Source organism: Ammodytes marinus (assembly GCF_949987685.1).
Source record: "Ammodytes marinus genome assembly, chromosome: 18".
Taxonomy (NCBI): domain Eukaryota; kingdom Metazoa; phylum Chordata; class Actinopteri; order Uranoscopiformes; family Ammodytidae; genus Ammodytes; species Ammodytes marinus.
This window is the reverse complement of record NC_137222.1, coordinates 26,478,243-26,490,757: the sequence shown is the minus strand read 5'-3', so window position 1 is coordinate 26,490,757 and position 12,515 is coordinate 26,478,243. Positions and strand designations below refer to the sequence as shown.

Below are 12,515 nucleotides of genomic sequence, written 5' to 3'. Positions count from 1 at the left end.
TTTTAAAATAAGATTGAATTTTATACCAGACTCTTATTGTATTCTTGACAAATGGGTTATGAGTGTCTTTAAGCAGATTTTTCAATGTATTAGAATACAGATAGAGCTTTAGTGGGAGAGGAGATGTATTGGCATTTTCTATTGTGACCCAGGGTATAGTGGAATTGTCTGAGAACCAGAACATTGCTGCACTAATCTGGGCCACCCAATAATACCAGATAAAGTTTGGAACTTGGAGTCCTCCTCTTTCGAATGGCAAGTAAAGTAGGGTGAGTCTAAGCCTTGGGCGTTTGTTGTTCCAAATAAAGTTTGTTGTCATTTCTTTCAATTTGGGGAATAGATTAGAAGGGGGCTGCAAAGGGATAGATTGGAATAAATATAAAAGTTTTGGTAGGATATTCATCTTAATAATGTTGACACGGCCAATCATAGAAATAGGAAGCTCTGACCATCTTTTAAGGGATTCTGATACAGATTTTAAAATGGGATCATAGCTCGTATGAACTATGTCGTTGATATCTGGAGTTATTTTTATTCCTAAATAGGTAAAGCCATGAGGCGAGTTATGAAATGTATTCACTAATGGGGGGGTGTCCCTCTCAGTCTTCCTAAAAAACATAATATTAGATTTTGTGTTATTCACCTTATAACCAGAGATACTTACAAAAGTGTCCAACAGTTTTGTAAGTGTTGGTAAGGATTGCGCTAACTGTCTCAAGAAAATAACAATATCATCAGCAAAGAGGCCCAGACGGTGTTCATAATTTCCAATTGTAACTCCTGTTATTAAAGGGTGAGATCTAATTGTCATTGCTAGGGGTTCGATCGACAGGACAAATAAGAGAGGTGACAGTGGGCACCCCTGTCGGGTACCCCTGGTTAGGGGAAAGGGTTCTGAAATAATTGTGTTTGTCAGAACTTCAGCAGTGGGATTGTTGTAGAGCAGTTTTATCCATTTAATAATGTTTTCTCCAAAACCGAATCTGGGCAATATTTCAAATAAGTACGGCCATTCGACTCTGTCGAAGGCTTTTTCAGCGTCCGGGGATAGAATGGCCGCATCTGGTCTTTCCTTTTCGTTATGAACAACATTGAGCACCCTTCTTAAATTTTGAAACGCCTGTCTGCCTCTAACGAATCCATTTTGGTCTACATGAATTAGACTTGGCAGGAGATTGTCCAGCCTCTTTGCTATGACTTTGGCTATAAGCTTTGCATCAGCATTTAAGAGTGATATGGGTCGATATGATTCACATTTAGATGATGGTTTACCAGGCTTCAGAATATTCATAATAAGAGCTTTTGAGAGAGAAGGTGGCAAGGAATTTATTTTGAATGCTTCTTCAAGCATGTCCAAAAAGGGAGGCAGTAGCTTATTTTTAAAAGTCTTTAATATATCGATGGGAAGTCCATCAGGGCCTGCCGCTTTCCCCCCTTCATAGCTGTAAGTGCAATTTCTAGCTCTGAAAGCTTCATTGGACTGTCGAGAAGTTCCTGGTCCTCAACAGAAAGAGATGGAAAATCAAGACTATCAAGAAAACTGGTTCTTGTGATCTTGTTCGTGTTACTAGGCAGTTCAGATTTATAAAGTTTTTCATAATATAATTTAAATCTCTCATTTATTTCCTTTTGGTCATTTGTAACAACTCCAATTGAATTTTCAATTTCGTGGATCATTTTCTCATTCTGTAATTTTTTAATTCGCCAGGCAAGCAGTTTACTGGCTTTTCCCCCCTGGTCATAAAAGGACTGCTTTAATTTATTTAAATTAGATAGGGCCTTGTTTGCTGACTGTTCATTATAATGGGCTCTCAGTATGGTTAGTTTATGTTCAAGTGCTGGGGTATGGTTAATTAAGACCTCACCTTCCAACTCTTTAATTTGGTTTTCAATTTCCGTCATTTCGTTCTTGAATTGTTTAGATTTAAAGCTGGTATAACTAATGATCTGGCCTCTGATATACGCCTTAAAAGCTTCCCATCTAATTAAAGAAGAAGTTTCAGTGGTATTGACGAGAAAAAACAAATCTATATGTTGGTCAATGAAGCGGATAAATTCATGATCCTGCAACCATTTAGTATCAAATTTCCATCTGGGAGGTCCACGGAATTCTTTGGTAGCACTGTACTCAATAGATACTGTAGCATGATCGGAAATGATTATGCTATTGTAATAACAATTTTTCACATTTGGTACTAAAATTTTGGAGAACAGGAAGAAATCCAATCTTGAGAAGTCTTATTAGTCTATTAGTCGAATAACATGAAAATTCTCTCTTGCCTGGGTTACGCTCCCTCCAAACATCGCAAAGGCCCAACTCTTCCATGAAGTTAAGGATTATTTTTGTCATGATCCCGTTTGGGCTCCTTGGCCTTATATGTGTTTTCCCTTTTCACCTGTGTTTTGTGTGCTGAGCTAATTGCAGGGGTGGAGCCTGGTGTGCTGGAGTCAATTAACTACATTCGCAGCTGCCTTCAATCTTCATCAACTGCGCTACTTATACCCGGGCCTACCTTCCAGACACTGCCAGATTGTAGCTTCTGTTTTTCACACAGTCAGTTCACTCTCTCGCTCACTTGTTTTCAGCTATGCTCTGTTCCACTTTTTCCTGGTTAACCCCTGTTTCTCTGCCACAGTTCTCCCGGCCTGACTCCAGCCACCAGCTCCAGCCCTAGCTCTCCAGCACTACTCCTCGGACCCTTAGCGTTTGAGCAACAGCCATCTACCTATGTCACAGACAGAGCCAAGATCTCCTATATAATCAGTTTACTCACGGGTAAAGCATTAACCTGGGCATCAGCAGTATGGGAGGGTCAGTCAGCTGTTTATTTTTCTTTTGCTTTATTTTTGGCTGAGATGAAGAAGGTGTTCGATCACCCGGTGCGCGGCAGGGATGCCACCAAGCGACTCCTCACACTTCGACAGGGTACCCACAGCGTAGCTGAGTATTCAGTAGACTTCAGAGCGCTAGCGGCAGAGACGGGGTGGAATGATGAGGCTCTGCAGGGGGCATTTTTCAACGGACTAGCCGATCCAGTTAAGGATGAGTTAGCAGTTCGGGACGAATCAGCTAGCTTGGACGAGTTAGTGGCCCTAGCTATCAGACTTGATAATCGCCTTAGACAGCGTCGTAGGGAAAGAGCCGGGCGGTCTCATGACCCGTTCTCCTTCCGTTCTCCCTCAGTTCCTATAAGACACTCCCCAGGTCGTAGCTCCAGTCAGTCCCCTGATTGCTTTGTCCTTCCCTCCTCCTCGGCAGAGGAGCCCATGCAGCTGGGCCGAGCCAAACTTTCCAATGCTGAGCGTTTTCGGAGGATAAATGAAGGGCTCTGCATCTACTGCGCTCAACCCGGTCACTTCCTGAGCTCCTGTCCCCAGCGGCCAAAAGGGAGTGCTCCCCAGTAACGGTGGGAATACTGGTGAGCAAGATCACATCGGAACCTTCGTCTGTATAACCTGTCACGGCCTGAACGAGAGACAATGGAGACATACATCAAGGAGTCCCTTGCTTCAGGTATTATCCGACCTTCGTCATCTCCTGTCGGGGCTGGGTTTTTCTTTGTGGCCAAGAAGGATCGTTCCCTGCGTCCCTGCATAGACTATAGGGGTCTTAACAATATCACTATCAAGAACAAGTATCCTCTGCCTTTAATTAACTCTGCTTTTGAATCCCTCCACGGTGCCACAGTTTTCAGCAAGCTTGATCTCCGCAATGCTTATCACCTTGTCCGCATTCGGAAGGGTGACGAATGGAAGACTGCATTTAAGACCCCCCTCGGACATTTTGAATACTTGGTAATGCCTTTTGGTCTCACTAATGCCCCCGCTGTCTTCCAAGCTTTGGTTAATGATGTGCTCCGTGACCTCTTAAATCGCACTGTGTTTGTGTACTTGGACGACATACTGATTTTCTCTCGCTCACAGGAGGAACATGTCCAACACGTGAAGCAGGTGTTACAGCGACTCCTGGAAAACAAGCTGTATGTCAAGGCAGAGAAGTGCAAGTTCCATGTGGACTCCGTGGACTTCCTGGGGTACATCATAGAGCGAGGGCAGGTGAGGGCCGACCCCGAGAAGGTACAGGCGGTGGCACAGTGGCCTCAACCCATGACCCGGAAGCAGCTCCAGCGCTTTTTGGGCTTTGCCAACTTCTACCGACGGTTTGTCAGGGATTACAGTCGAGTAGCGGCTCCCCTCACTGGACTTACCTCCCCAGCTATCCCCTTCTCTTGGAACCCTGAGGCTGAGGCGGCGTTCGTGGAACTGAAGAGGCGGTTCACTTCAGCCCCCATTCTCATTCATCCCAACCCGGCTCTACAGTTCGTGGTCGAGGTCGACGCTTCGGACTCCGGGGTAGGGGCGGTCCTCTCTCAACGCTCCCCGGAGGACCAGAAGCTTCATCCCTGTGCCTTCTTCTCCAGACGCCTGTCTCCCGCAGAGCACAACTACGACGTCGGCAACAGGGAACTGCTAGCGGTTAAGCTAGCGCTTGAGGAGTGGAGGCACTGGTTGGAGGGGGTGGAGATCCCTTTTATGGTTTGGACTGATCACAAGAACCTGTCCTATATCCAGTCCGCCAAGCGCCTTAACTCCCGCCAAGCCCGCTGGGCATTGTTCTTTGGTCGATTTAACTTCCAGCTCACCTTTCGACCAGGGTCCAAGAATGGGAAGCCGGATGCCTTGTCCCGACAGTTTGCCGTTGACCACGGTCTCTCCAGTCCCGATACCATCATCTCCCCTGGCTGTGTGGTGGGGGCAGTCAGGTGGCAGATTGAAGCACGGATCCGAGAGGCGCTGAGGGAGGAACCGGATCCGGGAACCGGGCCGCAGGGTCGGCTGTTCGTGCCAAGTGCTGTCCGCTCCAAGGTCCTCCAGTGGGTGCATAATTCACGTTTCTCCTGCCACCCGGGTGTTAACCGCAGCCTGTCCCTGGCCAAGCGACACTTCTGGTGGCCCACCATCGAGGCTGACACCCGTGCCTTCGTGCTCGCCTGCACTGTCTGCGCACGCAGTAAGTCCTCGCATCAACCCTCCTCAGGTTTGCTCCGTCCCCTCCCGGTGCCTGGGCGCCCCTGGAGTCACATCGGTCTCGACTTCGTCACTGGTCTCCCGCTGTCCGAAGGTAATTCTACCATACTCACCATTGTTGATAGATTTTCCAAGGCTGTCCATTTTGTGCCTCTGCCCAAGCTTCCTACAGCGTCTGAGACTGCTGATCTCCTGGTTCAGCATGTGGTCCGCCTCCACGGGATCCCTGCTGACGTGGTCTCCGATCGGGGTCCACAATTCGTGTCCCAGGTATGGAGGGCTTTCTGTCGTGAGTTAGGATCCTCTGTCAGTCTCTCCTCAGGCTACCACCCCCAGACGAACGGGCAGACGGAGCGGGCCAATCAGGACCTCGAAGCTGCGCTGCGCTGTGTAACTACTCGGAACCAGTCTTCCTGGAGCACTCACCTGCCATGGGTTGAATACGCCCACAACTCCCTGACAAGTGCAGCTACTGGTATGTCCCCATTCGAATGTTCCCTTGGATATCAACCCCCTCTGTTCCCAGCACAGGAGGGCGACATCGCGGTGCCATCTGTCCGGGCCCACCTTCGACGCTGTCGTAAGGTCTGGAGGGACGCTCGCGCTGTCCTGCTCCGTTCCACCGAGCGCAATCGGCGCATGGCAGACAGACACCGGGTTCCAGCACCACAGTTCACACCAGGTCAGAAGGTTTGGCTCTCTTCAAAAAACATCCCACTCAACACTGAGTCTAAGAAGCTGTCCCCACGTTACATTGGTCCTTTTGAAATCGAAACTGTTATCAACCCATCCGCTGTCAAATTAAAACTGCCATTATCTATGAAGATTCACCCCACATTCCACGTTTCCCAGCTTAAGCCTGTCTCCACCAGCCCTCTGTGTCCTCCAGCTACACCCCCTCCACCTCCCCGCATGATTGATGATCACCCCGCCTACACAGTCCGGCGGATCCTGGATATTCGCCGCCGTGGTCGGGGCTTTCAGTACTTGGTGGACTGGGAGGGTTATGGTCCTGAGGAGAGGAGCTGGATTTCTCGCCAGCTCATCCTCGATCCCTCCCTTATTAAGGAGTTCCACCGGGACAACCCAGGGAAGCCCGGTGGCTCGCCTGGAGGCTCTCATTGAGGGGGGGGGGTACTGTCATGATCCCGTTTGGGCTCCTTGGCCTTATATGTGTTTTCCCTTTTCACCTGTGTTTTGTGTGCTGAGCTAATTGCAGGGGTGGAGCCTGGTGTGCTGGAGTCAATTAACTACATTCGCAGCTGCCTTCAATCTTCATCAACTGCGCTACTTATACCCGGGCCTACCTTCCAGACACTGCCAGATTGTAGCTTCTGTTTTTCACACAGTCAGTTCACTCTCTCGCTCACTTGTTTTCAGCTATGCTCTGTTCCACTTTTTCCTGGTTAACCCCTGTTTCTCTGCCACAGTTCTCCCGGCCTGACTCCAGCCACCAGCTCCAGCCCTAGCTCTCCAGCACTACTCCTCGGACCCCTCCTGCCTGCCCGCTCTAGCCTGCTTCCACTCAGCCCCCTGTACTTGCCCCGTTGCTCTCTCCCTGGACCCCCATGCCAGCCAGTTTCCCTCCCCGGATCCCGGTCCTAACACCCTGCTGGTTTTCTCCTAAAATAAATCTTCTTTTACTCACACTGTCTCTGCGCCTGTGTCCTACAGACCCAACCTTAACAATTTTCCTTGATTGATTGTGGGAGGAGTCCTGGTTACCATTACGATCAAAATCTGGATTTAACGCACAATTGAAATCCCCACCTATAATAATATCCCCTCTAAGTGAGGCAAGTGTTAGGAAAATATTATTATAAAATTGTGGCTCATCTTTATTAGGGCCATAGACATTTACTAAAATAAGATGTTGACCAAAGAGAGAGCCCTGTAAAATAATGAACCTACCCCCGGGGTCTAGAGTGGTGGTATTGACCTGAAATGGAATTGACTTGTGAATTAGGATGGCCACCCCTCTAGCATGGGATGAGAAATTAGCCACAAACACCTGACCTTGACACGTTCTTCTTAACCTGATAACTTCACCTGAAGTTAAATGTGTCTCCTGTAGGAGTACTATTTTAGAACCCAAGTGTTTAAGCCTTGTCATAACTTGTTTTAGCTTGACCAATCTACCCAGGCCTCTGACATTCCAAGAGGATATTTTAAATAGCTGATTACTAGCCATGTAAACTTTGATAAATAGATCTGTCAAAAGGGACCATTCTGAATCTGAGTGGCTGTATCACCTTATCAACGAATTTAACAATAGAGGTTGAAAAACAGGTCAAAATAACCATAAGACTAATTGAGAGAAAACCAAAAAGAAAAACAAACAAACAAAGACAAAACAAACACACAAAAAGCAACATCGACATATAACAATTTGACTGCCTTCTATCCTACAGTCAAAACTAAATTATTACACCAACTTCCTTGGTTCCAACTTCCAACTTCCTTTTGTTGATCCTGCAAAGAGGAGCAACGGAAATAAATCTAACTCGTTTACGCTTTATCTCTGACTATTAGTTTATGTAATTTAAAGACCCTTTGAATATACAGGAATTCTTATGAAAATAAAATTGTAAATGTTGATTTGCTCAGGATGACTCGGATTAATAATCATTAAACACAAACTAGGTGTAAATAATAGCTTATGTTTCTGTCTCTTAATATTGTTGCTTGAGACAATTTAAAGGTAGATGGAAGAAACAAACAGAAAACTATGCACTGCACAAATTAACAGATCATTTTAAAGTATATAATGTCAAGATTACCACCCAAAGTATATTATATTTGCATGTGCTGTCTAATGATGAAATAATCTAAAAGTCCATGCTCACAACTCAAGAGAGGGGGATTTCAGTCATCATTGATATAAAGTCTACCATCGAAAGCTACTCAAACGTTTCAATAAATGCAGCACTTTAACATCTGTAAATACGCACTGTATTACCGTATGGCACACGTCTCCGTGTGGCGTGGGAGCCCAGGCGCATATGCCATAAATCACTTATTCAACCTCTTCTGGATGGCCGCTCCTGATATGTTTCTGGAGGAAGACATGTACATCTTGAGGCGACAGAAATGTATAGTTCTTTCCACCGTGTGTGATGCGGAGCTTAGCAGGGAACTGCAAACCGTACTGGATTCCCTCCGAGCGGAGCCTCTGTTTCACCGCGTCATAGGCTTTCCTCTGACGTTGCACTTCAGCGGAGAAGTCGGAAAAAAACTTCACTTGCCTGTTTTCGTACATAACTTTCCCCTTTGCTTGTGCCGCCTTCATCACACAAACTTTATCCTTGAAGTTTAAAAGCTTTATGATTAACGGCCTGGGAAAGGGGGCAGAGCGTGTGGATTTTGCTGGACCGATGGGGAAGCTGGGGATACGATGAGCCCGTTTAATCCGCACCGCCGTAGGGAAATTCTCAGCACCAAGGATGTCGGGGAGCTACTTCTCCAGGAAGGCTTCTGCATCCCTGCCTTCTGCGCTTTCTGGGAGGCCGATGAGACGGAGATTGGAGCGACGTGAGCGATTCTCGAGGTCCTCGTTCTTCTCAGTAAGAAACTTTACTTGCGTTTCCAATTCCGTCATCTTGGCTGTAAGCTGTGCTGCTGTATCTTCCGTGTCACCTATGCGGGTTTCAGCTGTGGTTAACCGTGCCCTGATTGTATCCAGATCGGTTCTGATGTGTGCTATACCGTCAAGGACTTCACGATGACGCTCTAAACTTTCTGCCTTTAGTGAATTAATGGCCGCAAGTATAGGATCTGGCTGTTGGGGATGAATGTCATGTGGAGACTCTTCATCGGAGACTGCGGCTGTGTCAGTCATCTTGGTGTTGCCATTATCCGCGAGCGGGCTAGCAGCCTCCTCGTCCTCATTAGCCCAAAGCTCGTTGCTAGCTAGCGTCGACCTTGTTGTTGGTATTTCAGCATTAAACTGATTTTCAGTTTTTTGTCTTGTTGAATTTTAGTTTTTTCCCATTTTGGTTTGCTTTCTCCGCCTTAGTTGCCGTTCAGGACTTAAAAGGGTCTGTTTTATGATTCACTTGTCAGAGACTCACGAAGTGCGACTTTCTAGCTCAACGCCATAACCGGATTTGATATATTGCACGTTATTGTACTTTTTAAGCACACATACAGTGGAGGAAATAAGTATTTGATCCCACACCGATTTTGTAAGTTTGCCCACTTACAAAGAAATGAGCGGTCTATAAATTTACAGCTAGGTTTATTTTAACAGTGATAGACAGAATATCAAAAAGAAAATCCAGAAAATCACATTAAAAAAATATATAAATTATTTTGCATTTCATTGAGTGAAATAAGTATTTGATCCCCTACCAACCATAAAGAATTCTTGCTCCCACAGATTAGTCCTCGTGCTTTAAAAAAGTACTCCTAATCTCAACTAGTTTCCTGTATAAAACACACCTGTCTCAACTTCTTAACTGTATAAAAGACACCTGTCCACAGAGTCAATAAATCAAACTCCAACATCTCCATCATGGGCAAGACCAAAGAGCTGTCTAAGGACATCAGGGACAAGATTGTAAACCTGCACAAGGCCGGAATAGACTACAAAACCATTGGTGAGAATCTGGGTGGAGCTTGTTTATGATCCCAAGGCAGCTGGGACCACAGTCACCAAGAAAACCATTGGTAACACACTATGCCGTAATGGATTGAAATCCTGTAGTGCCCATAAGGTCCCCCTGCTCAATAAGGGACATGTACAGAACCGTCTGAAGTTTGCCAATGAACACCTGAACGACTCTGAGAATGCTTGGGAGAAGGTGATGTGGTCAGATTAGAACAAAATCAAGTTCTTTGGTATCATAGTGACTCGCCATGCTTGGAGGAAGAGGAATTCTGACTATGACCCCAAGAATACCATCCCCACAGTCAAGCATGGAGGTTGAAGCATTATGCTTTGGGATTGTTTCTCTTCTAAGGGGACAGGTGGACTTCACTGCATCGAGGGAACTATGGATGGGGCCATGTACCATGAAATACTGGGTGACAACCTCTTTCTCTCAGCCAGGTCTGTAAAAATGGGTCGTGGATGGGTCTTCCAGCACGCCAATGACCCTAAAAATACAGCAAAGGCAACAAAGGAGTGGCTCAAGAAGAAGCACATTAAGGTCATGGAGTGACCTAGCCAGTCTCCGGACCTTAATCCAATAGATCTGTGGAGGGAACTGAAGCTCAAGCGACAGCCTCGGAACCTTAAAGATTAGGAGAGGATCTGCAAAGAGGAGTGGTCCAAATATCCTCCTGAGATGTGTGCAAACCTGGTCATCAACTACAAGACACGTCTGACCTCTGTACTTGCCAACAAGGGTTTTTCCACCAAGTACTAAGCAATGTTTTGATAGGGGATCAAATACTTATTTCACTCAATGAAATGCAAAATAATTTATATATATTTTTTTGTGATTTTCTGGACTTTCTTTTTGATATTCTGTCTATCACTGTTAAAATAAACCTAGCATTAAAATTATAGACCGTTCATTTCATTGTAAGTGGGCAAACTTACAAAATCAGTGAGGGATCAAATACTTTTTTCCTCCACTGTACTTATTTTTAAAGATTGTTTTTTGGCATTTTTATGCTTTATTAAACAGTTTGGAGATACACATTCATGTTTCATTTGATGCATATAGCATAAGTCATACAGACAGAGGAAGTGGTCAGGGCATAAATTCTGCTTTCTGAATGTTGATGACACACATTGTGAGAAATAAGACAGTCATATCCTGAATTGATTAGCGTCATCTTGAGTTAACACAATGGAATATAGCTCTGTTCTGAGGGCTTGACCTGAACATAGTATTTTGATGCGTGTCAGATGCTGCCACGTGAGTGTGGCATGGTTGTGCCAGCAGCACATATCAACATCAGTAACAGGCTGGACTCTCAGGAACAGCAACATCTCTTATTATCATGATAAATACAGTCAACTGTAAAGGCAACAACACGCACCTTCTAGTTCTTCAACCTCGAGGCCAGCTTTCTTGACGGAGCGATGTGACTCTGGAAAATGAAGATGGAAAAAGTTAAATTACTGGTAGAAAACAAATCTGCAAAGATTCTTGTATTCTGAGCAATATCTGGGAGAAAACGGTGAATTAGAGCTTTAACTTTGGTACACAAGTAATAACCCTAACGTAAACATGAACACATTTAATAGTTTACGTTCGTCATAACTTACTCTCAGTGGTAAACTTGAAGACCGATTGATAGCCTGCATCCCCAACAAAGACACTGCCATCCCTGGTTTCCACTATGTCGTGAGGAATTTTAAACTGCAAATAAAGAATAATACAAATGAAAGCAAAAGTCTAGGCAACAAAATGATGAACGTCACCCCAGAAGAGAGATTTCCAATAACTCACAATGGTATATGATAATGACATGTCTGTTTGGTAGAGAAGCTAGACTAGAAGGTCGGTTTTGAGGTAAACCTGAAAACTTGTATTTGTATTATTGCCTAATAATAATCTGGAGCCAGGGCTGGACTGGCCATCGGGCGTACCGGGCATTGCCCGGTGGGCCGGCAGGCATTTTGGGCCGGGCCGAGTCCATAAAAAAAAAAAATAATAATAATAATTTATGGACCCTCGGCTGTGTGACTTGGCCACAGCCGAGGGCCGACGTCCCTTCCCTCTCGGGAGTGCCGTGGACATATAAATGTGCGTGCAGGCTGTCAACTTCACCTGAAAGTTAAATAAAACTTTGTCCCAGGCCATTACTCATTATGATCGGTTCTAGGCTGGGCCTGGCCCAATCACACACACAGCAGAGGGCCGCCCATTCAGAGGCTGCATTGAATTGTATTATCACGCATTCAACTTCTTCTCGGTAATTATGAGTATCTGACGATGGTCAGTTACGTTCAGGGCCGTCGGACTGCGGACAGGCTTGGGGGGGCCCAAGGCAGAGGGGGGCTGCACCCAAAAAAATAAAAACGTATTTTTTATTTTTTTTACTGGCTCAATATAGGCCCCTGATCTTTGAAGGCCCAGAATTTTTTGATTTAGGGGAAAAAAACAGATATCAGGGGCCTTTCATTCGTCAGTACATTTTTGTTATTTTTTAGACAACATTGTTCGGGGCTACGAAGATCAGGGGCCTATATTGGGCCATTAAAAAATACAAACGAAGGGAAAAAATTCCCGAAGCTGACTGGATTTTTTAAACATGTACATTTCTTCTTTCTGCTTTTTGGTCATTCTGTGTCTATAAATTATTCCAGAAAATAGTACTAAATAGCTTACATAGGAAACAGTTGATTTAGCCTTAGTTTTCTCCTCAAAGTGCACCAGATTGATGAATTTTACTTTAACATTTAAAAAAAAATCTTCCGGGGGAGCATTCCCGGACCCCCCTAGAAGGTCCAGGGTCCACGACACGACGTCTCCCAAATTCCTGTGAGAAACACTGTGTGTGTGCATGTTTATTAAGACCAGGGGTTGTGT

At 45.4% G+C, this 12,515-nt stretch overlaps 1 protein-coding gene across 2 annotated transcripts in view; it reads right to left on the bottom strand.

Annotated features, from left to right (window-relative positions):
- pam (peptidylglycine alpha-amidating monooxygenase) overlaps positions 1-12,515 on the bottom strand; it is a 126,260-nt gene that overhangs the window by 41,502 nt on the left and 72,243 nt on the right. For both annotated transcript variants that reach the window (XM_080046837.1, XM_080046838.1), the window contains 2 exons: positions 11,249-11,342; positions 11,020-11,070 (listed from right to left, as the gene is read on the bottom strand). In XM_080046837.1, the coding sequence (XP_079902963.1) occupies positions 11,020-11,070; positions 11,249-11,342 (145 nt within the window). The remainder of the gene's footprint in view (positions 1-11,019; positions 11,071-11,248; positions 11,343-12,515) is intronic.